The sequence below is a fragment of the Hippopotamus amphibius genome, chromosome 4 (assembly GCF_030028045.1).
Source record: "Hippopotamus amphibius kiboko isolate mHipAmp2 chromosome 4, mHipAmp2.hap2, whole genome shotgun sequence".
NCBI classification, from domain to species: Eukaryota; Metazoa; Chordata; class Mammalia; order Artiodactyla; family Hippopotamidae; genus Hippopotamus; species Hippopotamus amphibius.
The window spans coordinates 61125119-61151049 of record NC_080189.1 but is presented as its reverse complement, the minus strand read 5'-3'; the positions used below and the strand labels follow the sequence as shown (position 1 = coordinate 61151049).

The window sequence follows — 25931 nt, the reverse complement described above, 5'->3', positions numbered from 1 at the left end:
ATCACATAAAAATTCTGTATTTCACCTTTTGAATGAATTTTTTAATCCATACAAAATTTTGTAATATCATGCATTGGTCATTTGAAAAATATTGGCTCACTGGGTTATGCTGATTTCCCAAATGATGATATGATATGATAGATTTATTAACATCACCACTGATAAAATGAGGGAAATCTTTAATGTTGGGAACTGTCAAGCTTATGGTGATAGATATAAGCTTTCCAAAATCCTAATTTTTGCTTGAAAGCTCAAATTTTATCTTTGGCAATAAATGTCATTTTCCAAAAAGTGACAGGCTCATTCCACTCATTTTTGAGAAAATGCAAATACCTAAGTCCAAATAACTATTATTTGTCACTTGTTTTTTTAGATAAAAATGGCATACAATTTAAAAAGTGACTAATATGCAACTCAAATATATGCACAAATGCTTTTACTCATGACAATCATGATACTTTGGTATGAAACCAAAGTGCTTCATGAGTGCTTCCTACTTCTTCACACAGAATATTAAAAAGACATGTACTCAAAGGTCAAGATTTAATAAAATTAATAATGTTTACTATTTCATTAAGGCCAGTATCAAACAAAATCAGCTTTCAAAAAGCACCAAGTGCAAGGCAGAGATCAATAGAAGACTACCTGTGCTGTGCCTCAATTGGTGCTCAGATGTCAGCAGTTTTACCCATCATTAGTTTTGCACAATCAGTTACACTGTTAGTCTTTCCCAAAGTATCTTTCATGGATCTCTAATCCCACTACATGCTCTTCCTTAGAAACAAAATTCTCTGTTTAGTTGTATTTGGAAAAGCTGCACAGTATAGGCCATGTTAGAGATTAACTGTATTCATTAGTATATTAAGGTTTGAAAAGTACCAAAAGCTAAAAAAAAAAAAAAAAAAGGAAAACTATAAAACTGTTTAATACAATGTTCTAAAAACATGTCTATAGAACCTCTTTAGCGGAGATTAAAAAGATTTCAAAACACACACTTGAGAAAACATTACAATAATTAGGAACTTTGAAATGAAGATTCCAACTTGCCTCAGAGAAGATCCACTACTCCTTCTGACTGCATTTTTCTTTCATTAAATGCTTATTACTTCAGTTGTCAATTACCTAACTGCTATAAGGATTTAACAAAAATAAAATCTATAAAAAGAAAACAAATGGAGTTTTTTTGCCTGATATTTGGGAGAAAACACATGCAAAATGAAATGTACAGGCAACAGTAAAATATAAAATAAATGAGATAAAACTATTGGGAAAGAGGAAAATGATTTGCATATAATATAGTCAACAAGAAAACTTAAAAACTGCCTAAAACTATTAACATTTTAAAAGGGAAAAACCTACAACCAAGATTACTCTACCCAGCAAGGATCCCATTCAGATTCAACAGGGAAATCAAAAGCTTTACAGACAAGCAAAAGCTAAGAGAATTCAGCATCATCAAACCAGCTCTACAGCAAATGCTAAAGGAACTTCTCTAGGCAGGAAACACAAGAGAAGAAAAAGACCCATTAAAAACAAACCCGAAACAATTAAGAAAATGGTAATAGGAACATAAGAACATACATATCAACAATTACCTTGAATGTAAATTGATTAAATGCTCCAACCAAAAGACACAGACTAGCTGAATGAATACAAAAACAGGACTTGTATATATGCTATCTACAAGAAACCCACTTCAGACCTATGGACACATACAGACTGAAAGTGAGGGGATGGAAAAAGATATATCATGCAAATGGAAATCAAAAGAAAGCTGAAGTAGCAATACTCATATCAGATAAGTAGACTTTAAAATAGACTGTTACAAGAGATAAAGAAGAATACTAATGATCAAGGGATCACTCCAAGAAGAAGATATAACAATTATAAACATTTATGCATCCAACATAAGAGCACCTCAATACATAAGGGAAATACTAACAGCCATAAAAGAGAAAACTGACAGTAACACAATAAGAGTGGGGGACTTTAACACTCCACTTACAACAATGGATAGATCATCCAGACAGAAAATAAATAAGGAAACACAAGTTTTAAATGGCATACCAGACCAGATAGATTTAATTGATATTTATAGGCCATTCCACCAGAAAGTGGCAGAATACACTTTCTTCTCAAGGGCTCACAGAACATTCTCCAAGATAGATCATATCTTGGGTCACAAATCAAGCCTCGGAAAGTTTAAGGAAACTGAAATCATATCAAGCACTTTTTCCAACCACAATGTTATGAGATTAGAAATCAATTGCAAGAAAAAAATTGTAAAAAACACAAATACATGTAGGCTAAACAGTGCACTACTAAATAACCAAGAGATCACTGAAGAAATCAAAGAGGAAATCAAAAAATACATAGAAACAAATGACAACAAAAACATGATGACCCAAAACCTATGGGAAACAGCAAAAGCAGTTCTAAGAGGGAAATTTATAGCAATTCAATCTCACCTCAACAAACAGGAAAAATCTCAAACAATCTAACCTTACACCTAAAGCAACCAGAGAAAGAAAAAAGAAACAAACAAAAAACCCCTAAATTTAGTACAAGGAAAAAATCATAAAAAGCAGAGCAGAAAAAAAATAGAAACAAAGAAAACAACAGCAAGGATCAATAAAACTAAAAGTTGGTTCTTTGAGAAGATAAATAAAATTGATAAATCTTAGCCAGACTCATCAAGAATAAAAGTGAGAGGACTCAAATCAGTAAAATTAGAAATGAAAAAGGAGAAATTACAACTGACACTGCAGAAATACAAAGGATCATTAAGAGACTACTACAAACAACTATATGCTGATAAAATGGACAACCTGGAAGAAATGGACAGATTCTTAGAAATATACAACTTTCCAAGACTAAACCAGGAAGAATTAGAAAATATAAACAGACCAATCACAAGTAATGAAATTGAAACTGTAATGAAAAATCTTCCAGCAAATTAAAGTCCAGGACCAGATGGCTTCACAGGCTACTTCTATCAAACATTTAGAGAAGAGCTAACATCTATCCTTCTCAAATACTTCCAAAACATTTCAGAGGGAAGAACATTCCCAAACTTATTCTATGAGGCCACCATCACCCTGATACCAAAACCAGACAAAGATACTACAAAAAAAGAAAATTACAGATCAGTATCACTGAGGAACATAGACACAAAAATTTTCAACAAAATTCTGGCAAACTGAATCCAATAACACATTAAAAGTATCATACACCATGATCAACTGGATATTTATCCCAGGGATGCGAGGATTCTTCAATATACGCAAATCAATGTGATACACCATATTAACAAATTAAGGAATAAAAACCAATGATCATCTCAGTAGATGCAGAAAAAGCTTCTGACAAAATTCAACACACACTTATAATAAAAATTCTCCAAAAAGTGGGCATAGGGGGAACCTACCTCAACATAATAATGGCCATATATGACAAACCCACAGCAAAAATCTTTCTCAATGGTGAAAAACTGACAGCATTTCCTCTAAGATCAGGAACAAAACAAGGATGTCCACTCTCACTACTATTATTCAACATAGTTTTGGAAGTCCTAGCCATGGCAATCAGAGAAGAAAAAAGAAATAAAAGGAATACAAATTGGAAAAGAAGTAGTAAAACTGTCACTGTTTGCAGATGACATGAAACCATACATAGAAAATCCCAAAGATGCCATCAGAAAACTACTAGAGCTAATCAATGAATCTGGTATAGTTGCAGGATACAAAATTAATGCACAGAAATCTTTTGCATTCCTATACACTAACAATGAAAGATCAGAAAGAGAAATTAAGGAAACAATCCCATTTACCACTGCAACAAAAAGAATAAAATATCTAGGAATAAACCTACCAAAGGAGGTAAAAGAACTGTACTCAGAAACCTATAAAACACTGATGAAAGAAATCAAAGAGGACACAAACAGATGGAGAGATATACCATGTTCTTGGATTAGAAGACTCAATATTGTGAAAATGACTATACTACCCAAAGCAATCTACAGATTCAATGCAATCCCTATCAAATTACCAATGGCACTTTCTGCAGAACTAGAACAAAAAATTTTACAATTTGTATGGAAACACTGAAGACCCCAAAGAGGTAAAGCGATCTTGAGAAAGAAAAACGGAGCTGGAAGAATCAGGCTCCCTGACTTCAGACTATACTGCAAAACTACAAAAATCAAGATAGTATGGTACTGGTACAAAAACAGAAATACAGATCAATGGTGCAGGATAGAAAGCCCAGAGATAAACCCATGCACCTATAGTCCCCTAATCTATGACAAAAGAGGCAAAAATACACAATAGAGAAAAGACAGTCTCTTCAATAAGTGGTGCTGGGAAAACTAGACAGCTACATGTAAAAGAATGTAAAAGAATGAAATTAGAACACACTCCCTAACACCATACACAAAAATAAACTCAAAATGGATTAAAGACCTAATTGTCAGATTGGACACTATAAAACTCTTAAGAGGAAAACAGGCAGAACACTCTATGACATAAATCACAGCAAGATCGTTTTTGATCCACCTCCTAGAGTAATGAAAATAAAAACAAAAATAAATGGGGCCAAATTAAGCTTAAAAGCTTTTGCACTGCAAAGGAAATCATAAACAAGACAAAAAGACAACCCTCAGAATGGGAGACAACATTTGCAAACAAAGCAACTGACAAAGGATTAATCTCCAAAATATACAAACAGCTCATGCAGCTCAATATCAAAAAAAGAAAAAGAAAAGCCAACCACCTAATCAAAAAAAGGGCAAAAGACCTAAATAGACATTTCACCAAAGAAGACATAAAAATGGCCAAGAGGCACATGAAAAGATGCTCAACATCACTAATTATTAGAGAAATGCAAATCAAAACTACAATGAGGTATCACTTCACACTGGTCACATGGCAATCATCAAAAAATTTACAAACAATAAATGCTGGAGTGGGTGTGGAGAAAAGGGAAGACTCTTGCACTGTTGGTGAGAATGTAAATAGATACAGCCACTGTGGAGAACAGTATGGACCTTCCTTAAAAAACTAAAATGGAACTACCATATGACCAGCAATCCCACTACTGGGCATATACCCTGAGAAAACCATAATTCAAAAAGACACAGGTATCCCAATGTTCATTGCAGCACTATTTACAACAGCCAGGACATGGAAACAACCTAAATGTCCATCGACAGATGAACAGATAAAGAAGATGTAGTACACATATACAATGGACTATTACTCAGGCATATAAAGGAACGAACTGGGTCATATGTAGAGATGTGGATGGACCTAAAGTCTGTCGTACAGAGTGAAGTAAGTCAGAAGGAGAAAAATAAACATTGTATATTAATGCATATATGTGAAATCTAGAAAAATGGTACAGATGAACCTATCTGCAGGGCAGGAATACAGATGCAGATGTAGAGAATGGACATGTGGACACACTGGGGGAAGGCGAGGGTGGGACGATTTGGGGGATTAGGATTGACATATATACATTACCGTGTGTAAAACAGATAGCTAGTGGGAACCTGCTGTATAGCACAGGGAGCTCAGCTCAGTGATGTGTGATGACCTACATGGGTGGGATGGGGCGTGCGGGAAGGTGGTCCAAGAGGGAGGAGATATATGTATACATACAGCTGATTCACTCTGTTGTACAGCAGAAACTAACACAACATTGGAAGGCAACTACAATTAAAAAAAAAAACCCATTAGAGTTAATACAGCCACTCAGGAGAAAGGAGTTAGTACCAAAATGAATAGCACCACACACATACACACAAAATCACATACCTATGTCAGTTCTCCCCAAACTGATTCATAGATTCAATGTAATCCCAACCAAAATTATAGTAAGGTGTCTGTAGAAACTGACATGTTGATTCTAAAACACATATGGCAAGTCAAAAGAACTAGAAGAGTTCAGGTTTGAGGAAGAACAGCAAAGTTGAAAGACTTGTTTACCTGATTTCAAGACTTTACTATAAAACTACAAAAATCCAGACAGTATGGTACTGGCAAAAAAGGCAGACACAAAGAACAACAGACTGAAATAGAAAACCCAGAAGTAGCCTCCACAGCCAAATGATTTTTTACAAGGTACAAAAGGAATTGAATGGAAAAAGGATCATCTTTTCAATAAAATGTACTAGAACAAAAAAGTGAAACTCAATCCATACATCACACCATTAGCAAAAATTAACTCAAAATCATATACCCAAAAGTTAAAACCTCTAGAAAATAATCAGGGAAATATTTGTGACCTTTGGTTATACAAAACTTTCTTACATACAACACTAAATACAATCCATATAACAGGGACTTCCCTGGTGGCAGTAGTTAAGAATCCGCCTGCCAGTGCAGGGGACATGTGTTTGATCCCTGGTCCAGGAAGATCCCACATGCTTCAGAGCAACTAAGCCTGTGCGCCACAACTACTGAGCCTGCGCTCTAGAGCCTGTGAGCCACAACTATTGCACCTGTGTGCTGCAACTACTGAAGCCTGCGTGCCTAGAGCCCGTACTCCACAATAAGAGAAGCCAGAGCAATGAGAAACCCTCACACCACAATGCTCACTGCAACTAGAGAAAGCCCATGCACAGCAAGGAAGACCCAACACAGCCAATAAATAAATAAATAAATAAATTTATTAAAATCCGTAAGAAAAAAATGATAAACTGGGTTTAATAACAATTTTAAGTGTTTGCTTTCCTAAAGACGCTGTTATAAAAATGAAAAGGCAAGCCACAGATTGGACAAATGTACTTAGCAAGACATATCTGACAAAGGAATTGTATTTAGGACATAAAGAATTTCATAACTCAATAATAAAGTGACAACTCGATTTAAAAAGGAGGCATGCAACTGACAAAGGGTTAATTTCCAAAATACACCAACAGCTCATACAACTCAGTATCAAAAAAACAAACAATTCAATCAAAAAACGGGCAGAAGACCTAAATAGACATTTCTCGAAAGAAGACATACAGATGGCCAACAGGTACATGAAAAGATGCTCAACATCACTAATTATTAGAGAGATGAAAATCAAAACAAAAATGAGCTATCGCCTCACACCAGTCAGAATAGCCATCATCAAAAAGTCTACATGTAATAAATGCTGGAGAGGGTGTGGAGAAAAGGGTACCCTTCTACACTGTTCGTGGGAATGTAAATTGGTGCAATCACTCTGGAAAACAGTATGGAGGTTCCCTAAAAAACTAAAAATAAGAGCTACCATATGATCCAGAAATCCCACTCCTGGGCATATACTCAGAAAAGACAAAAACTCTAATTTGAAATGATACATACACTCCAAAGTTCACAGCAGCACTGTTTACAATAGCCAAGACATGGAACCAACCTAAGCGTCCATCAACAGATGAATGGATAAAGAAGATGTGGTATACATCAATGGAATATTACTGAGCCATAAAAAGGGTAAAATATTGCCATTTTCAGCAAGATGGATGGACCTAAAGTATATCCTAAGTGAAGTAAGTCAGATAGAAAGACAAATACTGATATTATATCACTTACATATGAAATCTAAAAAATAATGCAGATGAATCTATTTACAAAACAGAAACAGACACACACATAGAAAACAAACTTATGGTTACCAAAGGGGATGGCTGGGAGGGATAAATGAGGAGTATGGGATTAACTGATACACAGTACTATACACAAGATAGATAAACAAGGATTTACTGTGTAACACAGGGAATGATATTCAATATTTTGTAATAACCTATAATAGAAAATAATCTGAAAAAGAATGTATATAACTGAATCACTGTGCTATACACCTGAAACTAACAAAATATTGTGAATCAACTATACTTCAGTTTAAAATGGGGGTGTGGCAAAAGATCTGAACAGATACTTCACCAAAAATATAGGGATCTCAATAAGCATGTGGAAAGATGCTCAAAATCATTAGTTATCAACGAAATGTAAATTAAAACCACAGTGAGCTATAACTATACACCCATTAGAATGGCTAAAATTAAAAGGACTAACCATATGAAGTGTTAGCAAGGATGCAGAGCAACTAGAACTCTCAAACACTGCTGGTGGCAATGTAAAATGGTACAACTACTTTGGAAAACACTAGGGTAGTTCTTAAAATGTGAAAAAAAATGACCCAGCTATTTCAATCTTAGATATTTACCCAAGAGAAATAAAAACATATGCCCACACAAAGATACATATACATACGCTCACAGCATCTCTGTTTATAATAACCAAAAATGAAAACAACACAAACTGTTCAACAAGGGGTGAATGAATAAACAAATTCTGTTATGGCCATACAATGTATTATTATTCAGCTACAACACTGATAAATCCCCAAAATAATTATGCTGAGTGAAAGCCAGACAAAAACAAGTACTTACTGTATGATACCATTTACAGAAAATTTTAGAAAATATAAACTGATCTATAGTGACCAAAGAAAAAAAACCAGTGCTATCCTGGGCCCAAGGGGGAAGGGAGAGTGCGATAGAGAACAGAATAAAGTCAGGCACAAGGAATCTTCTTGGAATGATGGATATTTTGTTACTTTGATAGTGATGATGGTTTCATGGGTATACGTATATATAGGCCAAAATTCACCCAATTTTACACTTTAAAAATGTGGAACTCAGTGTACATCAATGGTACACAGTAAAGCTGTTAAGGAAAAGGAACTAGCCAACACCCTGCTTACCTAATCCTTACTCACAACCTGATGCCATTGGAGGGGAGAGGGTCCACAAAATTAGCAAGGAAATAAAATTAACCATAATAGCTAAAGATGGCAAGAACACAGTGAAATAATAAGAATGCATAGGGACTTCCCTGGTGGCGCAGTGTTTAAGAATATGCCCACCAATACAGGGGACACAGGTTCGATCCCTGGTCAGGGAAGATCCCACGTACTGCTGAGCAACTAGGCTGTGAGCCACAACTACTGATCCCAGGAGCCACAACAACTGAATCCCATGCACGCTAGGGGCCACATGCCACAACTGAACCCACATGTTGCAACTACTGAAGCCAACACACCTAGAACCTGTGCTCCGCAACAAGAGAAGCCACAGCACTGAGAAGCCTGTGCACTGCAACGAGGAGTAGCCCCTGCTCATCACAACTTGAGAAAGCCCGATGCAGCAATGAAGACCCAATGCAGCCAAAAAAAAAAAAAAGCATATACATGATTGATGTAATAAATAATAGGGAACAGAAAGAGCTTACATTACTGATATGCTGATCAAAAACAAAGTTCAAAAAGCTTTTTTAAAAATCCTCTTTCTGCACCAAATACATATTTACCATTAAAACTTTCACGCATCAAAACCAACTAGTTTAATAATTGACAAGAATACAGAAAAAAAAGGGAAGATAATACAGGTAATTCAACATTATACTTTGATTTTCTTTTTAAATTCGTACATTCTACCCCCACCCCCACCCCCAGTTATCTCATTTATACAAGGGAAAAAAATCATAACATACAAGAAATATTGTGTAAATAAAAAGCTGTATAAATACTATATATTTTTCTAAAACTCAATTTTTTGCATTTACCAACAGAAGATTTTTTTCACTATCCATTCGTCCACAATGCAGGATAATTCCATTTTAAAAAAAAAGAATAAACAATTATAGAAACTAAGAAAAATGACCCACTGAAATTATACTTTCATATAATCTTTTTAGAAAATCTTTGAGATTTTATCAAGAAAATAAAATGAGTAGTATGTTTTCTAACTAATTACTGTTTAATATTCTGGTTTGCATGAAAAAATCCATAGCAACCTACAAAATTCTCAGACACTCCAGAAAGCAATCTATTTTTTTTATTGGAGTATAATTGTTTTACAATGTTGTGTTAGTTTCTGCTATACAGTGATGTGAATCAGCTATATGTATACATATATCCCCTCCCTCTTGGACCTCCCTCCCCCACCCCATCCGTGTAGGTCATCACAGACCAAGCTGAGCTTCCTGTGCTATACAGCAGGTTCCCACTAGCTACAAACAGCTCATGCTGCTCAACATCAAAAAAACAAAGAAACAACCCAATCAAAAAATGGGCAGAAGACCTAGACATTTCACCAAAGAAGACATACAGATGGCCAAGAGGCACATGAAAAGATGCTCAACATCACTAATTATTAGAGAAATGCAAATCAAAACTACAATGAGGTATCACCTCACACTGGTCAGATGGTCATCATCAAAAAATCTACAAACAATAAATGCTGGAGAGGGTGTGGAGAAAAGGGAACCCTCCTACACTGTTGGTGGGAATGTAAATAGATACAGCCACTGTGGAGAACAGTATGGACCTTCCTTTAAAAACTAAAAATAGAATTACCACATGACCCAGCAATCCCACTACTGGGCATATATCCTGAGAAAACCATAATTCAAAAAGACACATATACCACAATGTTCACTGCAGCACTATTTACAATAGCCAGGACACGGAAACAACCTAAATGTCCATCAGCAAAGCAATCTATCAAAAAAATCAAGTGAGTTACTCTATCAAGTTAAATAATGTATTTTAAAAATCACATATGAAATTGAGAATAATTTCACACGTCAATTTGGGGTTGTGTGCTATGATCCAAAGCAGGCTGTTACTACATTAAATACTAGTTTGTTTCTGAAAGACAAATTTTAACAGAAAATTAAAATATACTGTCTTAACAGCTATTTTCTACATTTAAATATTATTTGAATGAACCAAATGAGGGAGTGCAGCATTATCATCATGATAACTATGTTACATGAGTTACCCGGCAACTATGTTACATGAGTTACCCGGCAACTACGTACCTATAAGATAAAAAACAAGACAAAAAAAAAAATAGTCACTAAAGGAGACTACTTAATTAAGCACACAAAAAACAAACTTAGGATATTTATTCATAGGTTTAAACAGAAAAATAACAGGAAGAGGGAACAGAAATTAGTTCATACAGCAATGATTTTTTAAAAAGTAAAAGGCATGAGGAAAACACAAAGCCAAAATGTAAATCCATCTGAACACAGCCCTCTTTAAATGCCGGGGCATGAAAAAAAGGTACTGAATGTTGTAAAACGTTATCAAGTATTTTCAAAGTGAGAGGGTGCCTAGATCAGGCAAATGAGTATTTCGATGGTTGAACACAACCTTGGAATGGAGAAAGGTACATCACTGTTGTCAACTACAATTGGCACCTGCCATCCACCTCTATAAGGATTAAATCATGTGCTGCAGTAGCTGCTAATTTTCAACACCCCCTGAAAGGTGTTCAGGGTGGAGAGCAGAAATGAGGCACTCTGTGCTCTGGGGAAAACTGGCAGAACAGGTCTTCAGATAGTTACATATTTTCAGGAGCCGATTTTATGAGCCTAATTTCTTGTATCTCTTCATATCTAGAAAAACACTAAAATCCTTCATGGTGATGACTGCTCCTGATGACTAGCAGAAACCTGCTGCAAAAAAAAAACATGTACCACAATATTCACTGCGGCACTATTTACAATAGCCAGGACATGGAAGCAACCTAAATGCCCATCAACAGATGAATGGATAAAGAAGATGCAGCACATATATACAATGGAATATTAGCCATAAAAAGGAATGAAATTAAGTTATTTGTAGTGAGGTGGATGGACCTAGAGTCTGTCATAGAGAGCAAAGGAAGCCAGAAAGAGAAAAACAAATACTGTATGCTAACTCATATATACGGAATCTAAAAAAATGGTACTGATGAACCCAGTGACAGGGCAAGAAGAGACAGATGTAGAGAACAGACTTGAGGACAGGGTGTGGGGGTGAAGGGGAAGTTGGGACAAAGTGGGAGAGTAGCACTGACATATATATGCTACCAAATGTAAAATAGCTAGCTAGTGGGAAGCTGCTGCATAACACAGGGAGATCAACTCAATGATGGGTGATGACTTAGAGGGGTGGGATAGGGAGTGTAGGAGGGAGGCTCCAGAGGGAGGGGATATGGGGATATATGTATAAATACAGCTGATTCACTTTGTTGTACAGCAGAAACTGGTACAACAGTGTAAAGCAATTATACTCCAATAAAGAGCTTAAAAAAAATGTGCTCGATTGCATGTACTCCGCCTTCACCAAAATCACATATATATTGACCTTCCCCTCTACTTCTTTGGAGCAGTTTCTCATAGCTATCTGAAATGCTGTCTCCCAGGCTGTAGTCCTCATTATGCCCCAAGTAAAACTTAACTTGCAGCTCTCACATTGTGCTTTTTTTTTTAAGTCAACACTGTAAAAGTTCAGTCGTAAAAGCACTTATACAGTGCTCTAAGTATGCTTAATGAATAATTTTCAGACATGCATTTGATTCTTCAAATTGCAAGGATGGTAACTATTATTTCTACTAATCTATTTATAAGATCCTTCATCATCTGGTCCCTGCTGATGTCACCAGCCTCATTACAAACTGCCTATAGTTCCCGAATATATTACTGCTCATTCATGCATCAACAGCCATTATTCCCTCTATGTGGACTGTCCTTATTTAATTCATGGCCTAAGATTTCAAGACTCAGTTCAAATGTCACTTTCTTCTCCTCGATGCCTGTACCCTCACCCTAGGTTTGCCTCTAGTGTTCTGTACACATTTCTTATAGCACACATCTTAAGGTAGTTCATTTATGTTATTATGTTGTTTGTATCAGACTTTGAAGGTTTCACAAGGAAAAATGCCAATTTAGCCCTGCAGTCTAAATTACCAGAAAAAAACACAGCACTTGACAGATTTGAATGAACTTGCAAATTTAAATGAACTTGCAAATTTAAACATCAGACTTCAGACCCTAATTTGTCCCAATAAAATGAGAATATTCAGTGAGGATTAATATAAACATGATTATTTGAGAGTGGTTTTAATTTCTCCTTTATACTGTTTTACAAAATTTCCCCAAGATCACTTTATTTTTTAATCAAAAAGATATTATTAAAGAGGCAGAAAGGTCTCCTTAATCCCAAATTTGAAAGTCAAATGTTAATTTTTAAATAAATAAAATACTTAAAAAACCATACTAATAGAATACTAAATAGTAACCAAAATGAAAGCAAAACAAGCAACAAAACAAACAAAACAGGAAAAAAGTTTCAGATATTCTGTCAGGAAATTTATTTTGCCAGTTTATAAATACAAGTATAGTCTGATTTCTTAAAAATTCAACCTCAAAGGAGTTCTAAGGATGCCCATGCCTTCCTCTTTTCTCTCTATACATGTAAAACCTGCATCACTAAAAATAAGTCTCTGTAGTAAGTAACTTATCACATTCGTTTCCTTTAGCTTTTATTTTTATTTAAAGGACAGTATCAATGTAGCCACTCTACATACATGTAAACTTTTTCAATGATGATAAGTCTGAAAGACTGCGTAACAAAAACCATTGTTTTCAGAGGATCATTCTCATGGAGACACTGTCTCTTTGCTTTTCAGCCAGCTACAGTTTAATCTTCTATAAAGTGAATTACCCCACTGATCAAAGAACTCCAAGCTATTCCTTTCCATTAGAATTTCCTCATAGCCATGATACATAATTTTAAACTATGTTCACTAATATATTTATTTTGCCATCTTTCCTGTAGATGGTTGTCAACTAAAATTGGCATTTGCCATCTACCTCTACAAGGATTAAATCATGTGCTGCTGCAGCGGCTGTCAAGGCTCCCCTGAAAGGTATTCAGGGTGGGAGCTGAAATGAGGCATGCTGAGCTCTGTGAAAACTGGCAGAACAAGTCTTTAGATAATTAGATATTTTCAAGAGCTAACTTTATGGGCCCAATTCTTGTATCTCCTCATATCTAAAAAAACACTAAAATCCTTCATGGTGACCTCTGCTCCTTGAGACTAGCAGTAACCTTCTGTAAACAATATGTGCTTGATTATGTTTTTCCCTTTCACCAAAACCATATATATACTGAGCTTTCCCCCTGCCTCTTTGGAACAGCTTCTCAGAGCTATCTGGGATGCTGTCTCCGGGCTGCAGTCCTCATTTTGCCCCAAATAAAACTTAACTCACAACTTTCACATTGTGCATTTTTTCAAGTCGACATGGTTATTTATACGATTGTTATTTATATTGCTTCAGTAACTCTAAAACTTTACCCCTAGTTATTCACTGTGAACAACTCAATTCATCAAGATGGCTGGTGGCATAACTGTCAGAGCTATATAAAAGGACCATGAATCACCTTGTGTTTAGTGTGGAGGTAATTATTACCTTGCCACTACACATTCAGACACAGTGACATTAATACAGTCATTCTCTTATGTTAGAAACCACAATTGTATCCTAGTTCCCACTGGATCAAATTTAAATTCTATCAACCAACCCCAGATAACCAGTCCACAATTATTCTCAACTTAAATTTAACTGGCATTCCCTACTCCCAGAGTAATATATATATATATATATATATAATATGTATGTAATATATGTATCTCCTTACTCTGGCATTTACCACAGTTTTATTAATTTTTTATTTATATACCTATCAGCTACTGACCTAAAGCTCCTCCTTGAAAGGGAAGATGTTTTATTCACATAATAGACAATGAATGAATGAACTAAATAAGCAAGCAAATAAATACCAAATCACCCTTCTCCTTGAATCCATCTCTGTACCTGCTTTACCCTGCCTCTAAACCTCTACTCCAGCTTTTCTCTCCACCTGAAATGCCCGCTTTTTTCTTCTTCGTTAATCTAAAACCTTACAGGGATGGCAGGGAGATCAAGATTGAAACTGCTGCTATAGAAGCCCTTTATATTTTGGGATTCATATTTTAAAAAGGATAACAAAAATACTAAACAACAAATTAAGGTCAGCATCACTGACAGTTTATATATAGTAAATCAAAATTATTTATTCAATTCTATTTATTTGCATATTAGAATTTTTATGCTTTCCCCTTCCGTTTTCTGTACTTTAACCAGATGCTTACCAACTTTCTTCATTATAGGTAATATGTAGATAGTAAAATGGCATTTTTGTGTTTATGTGTGAGATCAGCTGAACATCTAATCATGTGACTTAAGACTTAATAAAAAGTGATTGCCTCTGGGACGCAAAAAATGCAGGAATGGAGAAAAATGGGATAGGGTAATGATTTTTTAATTATAAATGTTTTGGTACTACTTGACTTTTGCAACTATGTAAACTTAGAACTTTGAAAAAAAATGTTTAAAAGAACACTTGATGATAACCTCTCTCTGGCAGGCTGGGTAGGTGTTTGTGAACTAGAACCAATTTTCCCATAACCCTGTTACCTAACTGCTTCTTAGATTTCCAATCTGCCTTCATTTTTAAAGTGATGTCTTCCTTCTGATTTTCCTGTCAGCCTTATCTGCCTTAAGTCTCTGAAACAGAAAACAGTCAGCAACAGCATCACCTGAGAACCTGTTAAATACACCAATACTCAGGTCTCATCCCAGACCTTCAGAATCAGAAACTTCAATTGGGATTCAGCAATTGAAGAAGCCCTTCAGATGATTCCTACGTACCCTAAAGTTTGAGAATGACTCCTATAATGGCTCAACATTCTCTTTTCCTGACACCTTCCTTCACGAAGGCTGCACCCAATTTCCACACAACCATACATGTAAGTGCACAGCCCACCCAGAAGATCAGTTCTGCTTAACATAAATACCTGGGAAGAAGGCACCAATTATGATAAACACTGCTCTTTATTCTTGCCCTCTAATATCCAGGAACTGATAAGTGTTTAATGATAAATTTGAAATGTCTTAAGTGTTTAATGAAAAGAAATAGTACAAAAACGATGCCCTGGAGAACTTTTTCACCAAATAAAAGTATCCTTCCTAACTGTAAGGTACAACAAAGACAACTACTATAATACTAAAAAACTGGGTGTACTTAAAATACCACACTTTGGACTCTGACTTATCTTAATTCTTACAATCAAATAAAACCACAGAACATGTTCTACAGCACACGTCCATAAATGCTTATAAACCAAAACTGCTTCTAAAGATTATTTTTAAATTAAATTTTAAAAACTTTATAATAGCAAAGAAAGATTTAATAAAGAATTCAAATAAAAATACTTTTTTTTTAATGTCACATCATAATGTGTTTTAAATACTTCACAACAATAAACATTTGGAAAAATCAACTCCCATTCTAAAGATAAAAAGCTAGCGTGGACTCTGGAACATTACTGAAATCAACTGAATGTCTGTTGGAAAATAAAGTACTGGGTGGCCAAAAGGTTTGTTTTTTCCATAAGATGGCTCTAGCAGCACTTAGCTGTCTTTAACTTCATTTGAAACAATTTTGTTAGATTGTATGTGACAGTTGTCATATCAGTGTGCATTTCAAAAAAGACTTATCAAACTTGGTGAATTTTTGTGTAGCCATTTTAATATTGTAAATGGAAGGAAAAAAGCAACATTTTGGCATATTATGCTTTATTACTTCAAGAAATGTAAAAACAACTGAAACAACAAAGAGATTTGTTCAGTGAATGGAGAAGATGCTGTACTGATCAAATGTGTCAAAAGTGGTATTGTGCTGAAGACTTCTTGCTGGACAATGCTCCACAGTCAGGTAGACCAGTTGAAGTTGACAGCAATCAAATTGAGACATTAACTGAGAACAATCAACATTATACCATACAGGAGATAGCCAACATACTCAAAATATCCAAATCAAGTTTTGAAAATCATTTGCACCAGCTTGGTTATGTGAATCGCTTTGATGTTTGGGTTCCACATAAGTTAGGTGAGAAAAATCTTCTTGACCATATTTCTGCATGCAATTCTCTACTGAAACATTTTTAAAACAAATTGTGATGGGCGATGAAAGGTGGAAAAGAAGAGATCGTGAGGTAAGCAAAATGAATGATCAACCAACCACAGCAAAGGCCGGCCTTCATCCAAAGAAGGTGATGTTGTGTATATGGTACGACTAGAAGGGAGTCCTCTATTATGAGCTCCTTCAGGAAAACCAAACGATTAATTCCAACAAGTACTGCTCCCAATTAGACCAACTGAAAGCAGCACTCGGCAAAAAGCGTCCAGAATTAGTCAACAGAAAACACATACTCTTCCATCAGGATAATGCAAGACTGCATGTTTCTCTGATGACCAAAAACTGTTACAGCTTGGCTGGGAAGTTGATTCATCTGCTGTATTTACCAGACATCACACCTTCAGATCTCCATTTATTTCGGTCTTTACAAAATTCTCTTAATGGAAAAAATTTCAATTCTCTGGAAGACTGTAAAAGGCAGCTGGAACAGTTTTTTGCTCAAAAAGATAAAAAGTTTGGGGAAGATGGAATTATGAAGTTGACTGAAAAATGGCAGAAGGTAGTGGAACAAAAGGGTGCATACGTGATTCAATAGTTATTGGTGAAAACAAAAAGTGTCTTTTATTTTTACTTTAAAAAAATCGAATGCACTTTCTGGCCCACCCAATAACATAGTTAAATGGAACTTAACTTAGTACCAAAGTAAATTTCTTTTTTTTTTTTTGCAAAAAAAACTCCACACTATTTTATTTCAACCTTTATCAAAAAATGTAAAAAAATGTTAAAAATGTGTAGTCCTGAGCTTCAGATGCTGACCTCCAACCTCATAGGCAAGTAGGGAGAGAGGGTCAGGATAGAAGTTCAGAGTTCCTCCCACTCCTGGAGAAAAGGGAAGCTCTTGGGTGTGGTACAGGATTAGAACACCAGGGCCCCATGGAGAATGGGACCCTCTCTCTCCTAGCACCAGACCAAGACCCCACCCACCCCACCCCACTGCTACCCATCCTCTTCAATGGAGAAGACACAAAATTCTTGAAACTTGTACAGGAACCTGGTGCATGGTACATGTGGCAGGCAGCTAGCTGACCAGGGAGGGTTAGAGCCTGCCCCCCTGCTTCTTGGCAGGCAGAATGGGGCACAACTCAGCTTCCTCTTCCTCACTCCCCTCTTCTTCACTCTCTTCCTCGGAAACATCATTGCTTATAGTAACAATCTTGTGCCGCCCAGTGATCTGCACAGGGCCAGAACCTGACTTCAGGAGGAAGGTTACCGGTGGTTGGAGCTGGAAGTCATCCAAGCTGAGCATGGGCTGGCAGGACAACTTGAGGTTGGCCATAGTGACTGCGATCTCCTGGTGGTCATGGTCCCGGGCCACGACTTCTACCACACTACACTCAACTTTGGCTCCCTCGGTGAGGCAGAGCATGGTCAAAGCCAGCATGTGCTCCGCATCATCCCCTTCCTCTACCTTGAAGGTGAAAGACCAGGTGTGACCTGAGAGCTCACATCCCGCCATTCACAAGCCCACCTCTCAGGAACACCTGGTGCGCTCCCAAGGTAAATTTCAATAGAAGTACTGTAATCATAATTTGTTGGTAGTTTTAGTTTATAAAATATTATCTGTATAAAAATTAAAGTGAGTATAAAGGCCAAAGTCTTACTTAGCAAGATTTTTTTGTAATTTTATTCTACTTTGGTATATCTTAAATTCCAAAAAATTTTAAACACAAAAATATTAACATTCAGATGCTATCAAGGGCTTGAAGGAGGGTTACTTTCTTCAATAAAATCTTTATTCAATATGTTAAAATGGAAATTTAACATTTTCAGTATGATCTCAGGATGAAAATAACAACCAATAATTCATTATTAACATAAGGAAAATATTCTACAATATACAGCTTTCTATATATCATATTTAGCACAGCAAAGTTTCTGGGATATTCATGGACATAAACACATTAGCCTAGATTTACTAGAAACTAAGAGGTACATGTTATGTTACATATCTCAAATAATCCCACCATTAAGTAAAACTTCTAGACTTTAATCATAATAAAGAAAAACTGGGCACATTTGCATGATGGTGAATCACTAAAAATGTCTCAAAACGAAAATCATGAAAAAATTTCTGATCATTTATAATGTGTGCGCCTACTCAAGCTCAACTGTAAGTTCTGGCTTACTTCTCATAAATTTTATATCATACTGTACTAAAATCAGCTTAAGAAAAATAATTCTCTTTTACAAAACAGATGTGCCATTTCATATAGTCTTATCCATTCTTTTTAAAGAAAACTTCTCAAACAGAATTAGGAACCTATCTTCAGAAAGCCTCTTAAATACAATTATAAAATCTCAATAAAGTGTAAAAATTATTAATTTCTACAACAAGCAATTCTCAGTCATCATAATAATGAAGAGACAACAAGGTCACACAGGGTTAAATCTGAGGTACACTCCACTCAGGTGAACTGGACCTCAGGATCTTTTTCCAAAGGTGGTCTGCCCTGCTAGACCACAGTATTAAACAAGTTGAGATCATAACCACTACAGCTATTAAAAATCTTAGTCCCTACAGGTTCCAATAAGAATGAGACAATGATTGAGCAGGCTGGACCCATCTCCCACGCTGCCAAGTGAGTAAAGGGGAACCCTGCCAGCATGCTCTAATTGTCACCTTCCTCATTTCCAAGTTTTGTAAGGTCATGTTAAGAAAATGAAGAGGAGTGGAGATGCTGCAGTCTACAGGATTCCTGCCCCTATGCCCCTTAACAAGTTTCCCTATTTCACCGAGTTAGGCCCTGGCTCTATAATGAGACCAGGTTCCAAGACATGCACATTACCTCCAGTGCATACAGATAATGTAAGTTTTTATACTACTCCTCATACAATAGAGTAAGAATATTTTAAAGAATACATATTCACAAAATTGAATATTCATCTCTAAACAAAAGTTCCTTAAAACCTCTATACTTCATTAGTCAATATACAAATTGTTAACATGATCTAAACCAACATGCTAGGGGAAATGCTTTTGATGTTTCTATTTTCAACATCGCAGTCTATAGTATACTGTCCTATTCCAATTTTTTTTAAATGTTATTACTTTGGTAAAATACACGTAGGGAGCAATTAAAACTTTCATGATCATATCCTTTCTTTTACAGTCTAATTATGGATGATTTTTAAAAGACAACTTACAAGTCACTAGAGAGAAATTATTTTGAAATTCCCAACAGGTTATGATTCAGTCTATATTGTATTTATGAACTACAATTTTGAAATTTAATGGGATTTTTGGCATTTGCAAATAATTAAAACCTCTGGTAGTTTACCCTGGAAATTAATGAAGTATATTGGAATTTTTTAATAAATTTCAACTCACTGCCTTCTAACAAATGCCTATAAGCCTGTAATAAACAGCATTAAATATGAGAAGTAAAGACTGGAATTGAAAGGAGAATGAGAAGAAGTGAAAAATAGGATAAGACTGGGTTGAACACTTGAAGGACTGGCTAGATAACAGAAAGTTAGTTTTGCTAAACTGGTTGTTCAAGATGATTCAGCAGAGATTAAAAAGCTCTGGTATTAATGGTAACTACAAATAATCTACCTGAGTTTGAGGAGGGGTATGGAATTGGCACAGTGAAAGAAAGGTAACAAATTAGTGATTCTCTGATAAAAACTAAGCAGAGAAACACTACTATTGAAATCATTCCTTCTTCCAATCCCAATCAACAGCAGATAATTGTGAAGGACAATCCCAAAGACTATATACTAATTATCTTTTTCTGAAATGACAAAGAAACTGGCGCAAGTAGAAATCAATGTGTTAGTTTACACCAAATTTCAAAAATAATCTTCCCATTTGAAAAAGTTCTACTGCACCACACCAGTTTCAGTTTCCTTTTACATGACTATAGACTGTTCTCCAAACCTAAGGCCTTAGCAGCCCTTTACTATTCTTTCTACAAATTCATTTCCGAGTTCCAGAGGCTCAACATTACCAAAACCAAAATCTAATCTCAAACCCTGACATCCTATGCCTTTCACTACAGTCCCACATTTACAACTGCCTACAGCACATCTCCATTTGGGTACTTTTCCATTAGTATCCAATGGGTAACATCTCCTTGTTATTATCACCTCTTCTTTCCCAATGTCCTCAGGATAGAACCATTCTTGAAACATTAAAAATTGTGGAACCAGATGTTAGCAAAAATGGAGTAAGGAACTCCCCTACAGTTAACTCCTTCACAAAAGCAACAAATATACTGGCAAAAATTGTCAAAACCAACTTTTTCAAAATTCTGGAAACTAATGGAAAGCTTGCGGTAACCAGGTAAATGTTTAGTCTAGGAAAAACAGCTGAATCTCAGAGAGCTTTGTGGTATTTTAACTCATTCTGGTGCTGTCCCATGCCCTCCACATGGGGAGCTGGTCTTGAAGACAATAGCCTATGGTCCCAGTACAGGTACCATGTATCAGAGGGAATAGAACAGACCTTATTCTCAAACAGTTGAGATTATTTGTTGTGACCTGTTTGGTGACTCCCTGGAGGAGCAGTGACACTTTATCTCATCCTACTCGGAACTCGCCCAGTGCTGGGGAAAAACCAAGGCACACTTGTCAAAAACATGTAAGGCAAATGTACACTGATACCTGGGGCAAGGGATAAAGCTGAGGCAAACAGCAGACTAACCAAAAACCCTAGAAGGAAAGGCTGATGAACGAGATGCTCTGGGGAGTAAGGGTTTTGAAAAACACCCACATATTTCTGAGATTTTAAAAGGTCATGCAAATGGCCACATATCTAAAATGTTGAAGGAGTTTAGATTCCAGAGTCACTGCTTGGAGAAGACGCTTCAGGGAAAGCCGTTTGAACAGGAACATCTACACACACTTTACCGAAGCAAGGCATGCATTTTTACATTAAACCACCAAGATTTGGGAATTGTTACAGAAGTTGGTGTTAATTGTATGAGTAATACAAACCTAGAATCTAAAGAACCTAGAAGATACACATGCTATTTTGCTGTAAAATAAAGAAAACTTGTTTAAAGAAAAATGAGTGACTTTTTTATACTATGTTCCTGCTTAACTAGGCTCTCAAATATATTTTATTTATATTGTTGACTAACTAACAAAAACATTAAAAGGAAAAAGACACCAAAAAAAGTCTTTAGTTTAAATGTGTATACAGATATGCTTTTCAAAAAGTTACTTGGCGCAGTGTATGTTGGCCACCCCCACCAAATTTTATATTTCATAATATAAATCATTAGGTAATGCAATTACATATGCTCAAATTTAACTTTGCTAGAATCTATCTTACAAGTGAGTTTCATCCAAGTCAGAGTTTTAGTATTAGCATCTGGGAGAAGTAACTGAAAATAATAACTATGACTAGTTTCAAAGTAAAATTGTAGAGGAACATAGTCAATACAAATCTATTCAAATTGTATTCAAATCCATTCAATTATTCTTCTGAATGATAATGCTTCAGATGAGGAATATATGACAAGAGAATAGTTCTGAATAATAAAAAGAGAATCATTTGAAACAATGGGAAGACAAAGTAACAAATGGAAAAACATGCAATTGTTAACACTTTACCTGGAATGACCAAAACCTGCATTCATCTTGAACATGTATTTTTAAACAAAAAAATTAACAAGTGTTACAAAATTCGCTAAAACATATACAGAAAAAAAAAAAGAATTCAGGAAGCAGCATCTCAAAAACATCAAATAGACATAAAATACTAACTTCCTTGAGCATGCTTCCATATGCCATTCTTAAAAGTAATTCCTTCTCCTTACAGTAGCATCAAAATGCCAGTTACTGAATTTTGCAATTTACCTCTCATATTTAAAGACTTAGCATTTAGTATCATGTAGTTAATGTTAGGTTGAATTTTCTGATTATTACATAGGTCATAAATGCTGAGATAAGTGAAAGTCACATAGAAATATTATATAATAATATATACTGTACAAAGTAAAATATATACTTATTTTCCTTAAAAAGATTATAGATGACCCCCAAGACCCCCAACAAAACATGTATCATTAACTATTGTATTTGTGAAGTTTATTAATATAAAGTAGCATAGATTATGTCCAAGTATTGCTTTATATAGAATCCACTAACTGGAATCTCTTAACAATAGGAATCAGTCATAAATGCCTAGAGATATACGCCTCACTTTATAGTGGAAAATTCTGAAACAGATTCATGAATCAAATTTTGGTAAGTTGAATTATATTAAGTGAACTACAGAATGAAAGGGTTTCTTCCTGAATACTTTGTTAATGTTTAAAAATTCCTTTGGAGCTAAAATAATCACTCCTAATTAACCATGATTTAGGTTCATATGCTGTATACTGGGTTTCCTTAAAGTGATCCTGGTCTATATTATTTTCTATTTTTTTCCCCAGAATTACAGCACATGCCTCTTCCTATTTCAAAGAATTACTCATAAACATTGGGAAAATAGGAAGGTGTATTTAAGACGAAAAGAAATGAAGGCTTTTTTTTAAAAGAAGGCAAAAGAGTAAAAGCATTCAAATTCTATATTCCTAGGGAATATAAATGTTAGCCTCCTAGAAGTACCCTCCTAATTAACTCACTCCCCAAAAGAAAATTTTTAAGGCAAGTAATCTAGCAATGGCTGAGATTTCTACATGGATTCCCAGGTTCTAACTGGAATGCAGTAATATTCATCCAGTCTTGTTATCAGAAAACATAAGGAAATATCACAACAAGGATACCGTGCACAAAGGAATAATAATGTGAAGAAGTCTGGAGAATACAGAAAAGAATCAATTTAGGGAGGCAGTAAAATGATCTTTGACATTCTTCCGGTTCTCTAGATCATTCGTCTCCAGAGTCAGATGTGAGCACCTCAGGGAAACAGGGATTACAGCAAGGCAATCCACTGGGGTAAGGGAAGAAAACATCAGAATTTCTATTTAAGTTTTTTATTTAAAACATACGAGAAATTTTATTTTACTGGTATTTAAATTACAGGCTGTCACTGGCATCCTCATAACAGTGTTATATAGTCAAAGTCATGTAGGATTCAGGCAAAAAATAATGTGAGGTTAGTTCTCCAGTTTCCCCATGTCACCGAACTGACAGAGATCTCTCCCTCCAAGCTGTGCATCTGCTTCTGGTGTACAGTATTTGGATGTGCTCCAGTGTGATAGGCCAGTTAAACAGATTTATAATTTGTATTATCTAGTTTAAGTAAACTAAATCCTATAAAATGAACAATGGCTTTAAAAAGACGCCTATAGAGAAATTTCTGGTTGAAGACAATATTAATAATGCAAGTGCAAGCAAAGATAATGGAGAACGGACAGTTTTCCAACGACTAGTACAAGCTCATCAGCCACATTAATAAGGTAAAAACAATGGCAAAAATGCACCCTTGATATGATATGATGAGAATGGCATTTACTTCTTCTGTGGACTTCCCCCTAAAACCTGTAATTCCAGTTTACTCATGAGGAAAACATTAGATAAATCTCATTTGGAGAACATTCCACAAAATACTTGACTTATACTCCTCAAAACCGTTAAGGTCACCAAAAAACAGGTAGAGCCTGAGAAACTGTCACAGTCTAGAAGCAGCTAAGGAGACATGACAACTAAATGTAATACGGTCTCCTGGATGGGATCCTAAATCAGAAGAAGTTCCTTAGGTAAAATCTAATCAAATATGAATAAAGAATGGACTTTAGTAAGTAATAGTGTATCAATACTGGTTCATAGTTGTGACAGAGGTGCTATACTTTTTAAAAAATGGAAATATACTTAGATCTAAAAAAACTCCGCCACAAATTTTCAAAAGTATCAAGACTATATGAAATACAAATTTACATTCACTGTTGTTGATGAATGTTCCACCCTAAGTTATAATATGCTGCAGATATTAGCTGATCATGTTCAGATTTTATAATAAATATATATACACATAGGTAATACATGCTCCAAAAGCTGAGACCATAATTCTAGAAAATGACAATTAACTAGATGTGATACTACTATTCATAGCTCACCATTTATTGAGCACACACTAAATGTGAAGTAGTAGAGATACAAGGATAATCACACAATTTGATTCAAAACAGCTTATAATTTAGTGATGAGGCAGACAAGTAAACAGGTAATTAGCATACAATGTAGTAATATATTATTAATGAATGTAATAATAATCGCCATAAATAGAAATGAACATAGAATTCAATGAGAGGACTTGCGCTGAGAAACTAGACATGGGGCAGAGAAGGAGTCTAGGACAAGGTGCCATCTAAGCTGAGTCTAAAAGAATAAGAAGTTGATCAAAGCTAAACTTGACGGGGAGAAAAGATGGCGGCAAAGTAGAGAGACGTGGAGTTGCATCCCTCTCCACAGATGCATTGGGAATGCACGGAAGGACGCAGTAATTCCCGCAGAGAACCAGCTGAACACCAGCAGATGGCCTCGGACACCAGAAAGGACTGCGGGGAGCCCGACACAGCCGGTAGGGAGGCATCTACGAAGGCTCAAAGAGGGTGAAGCGGTGGAGCTGTGGCAGACGGGAGGGAGTGAGAAACATACGGAGGGTCCGCAGCGCAGCTCAGCGTTCCGGGACCGAGACATCGATCCGCGGCTGAACGGAGGGTCCCGGAGCGGGAGCGTTGGAACCGGAGAGCTGGTTCAGGGTGAGAAACATTGTTGCCGGTAGGGTGACTGACTGAGAGGACAGGAGGGAGGAGGTCCCCGGAAAGGAGTGCCCGTCCCTGAGAGCTGCCCGGCCATGATGGCGGCTGGAGGCTGCAGGCTCACGGGCGGGGGGGAGGAGCCGTGTGCGTAGCCTCTCTCTCTCTTTTGGCGCCTCTGCAACAGGCAGTGGAGAGATGCCCGTGGGCCACCTAAGGTGCTCAGGGATAACAAGCACCCTCAGGCACTCGGGCGGGGCTAGATTAAAACCCCTTGCAACGCCAGCAGCAGGGAGGCTGCTGAGAGAAAAAAAAAAACAACAACAGCAACAAAAAAAAAAACCCCAGAGAGAGGCCCAACTCTAAGACTTTCTGTTTACGCCTGAGCCACCA

General features: G+C 36.1%; 2 protein-coding genes across 2 annotated transcripts in view; both read right to left on the bottom strand.

Moving 5' to 3' along the window:
* Positions 1–25931, bottom strand: part of SDHAF3 (succinate dehydrogenase complex assembly factor 3) — an 80279-nt gene that overhangs the window by 25550 nt on the left and 28798 nt on the right. The gene's annotated exons all lie outside the window — the stretch shown is intronic.
* LOC130851098 (nucleoplasmin-3-like) lies at positions 17924–18343 on the bottom strand. The gene has a single exon (XM_057730966.1). The coding sequence runs from the start codon at positions 18341–18343 to the stop codon at positions 17924–17926; it is 420 nt and encodes a 139-aa protein (XP_057586949.1).

Excerpts from the sequence above, each read along its gene's own strand:
- LOC130851098 (XM_057730966.1), bottom strand. The coding sequence starts at position 18,343 with ATGGCGGGATGTGAGCTCTCAGGTCACACCTGGTCTTTCACCTTCAAG.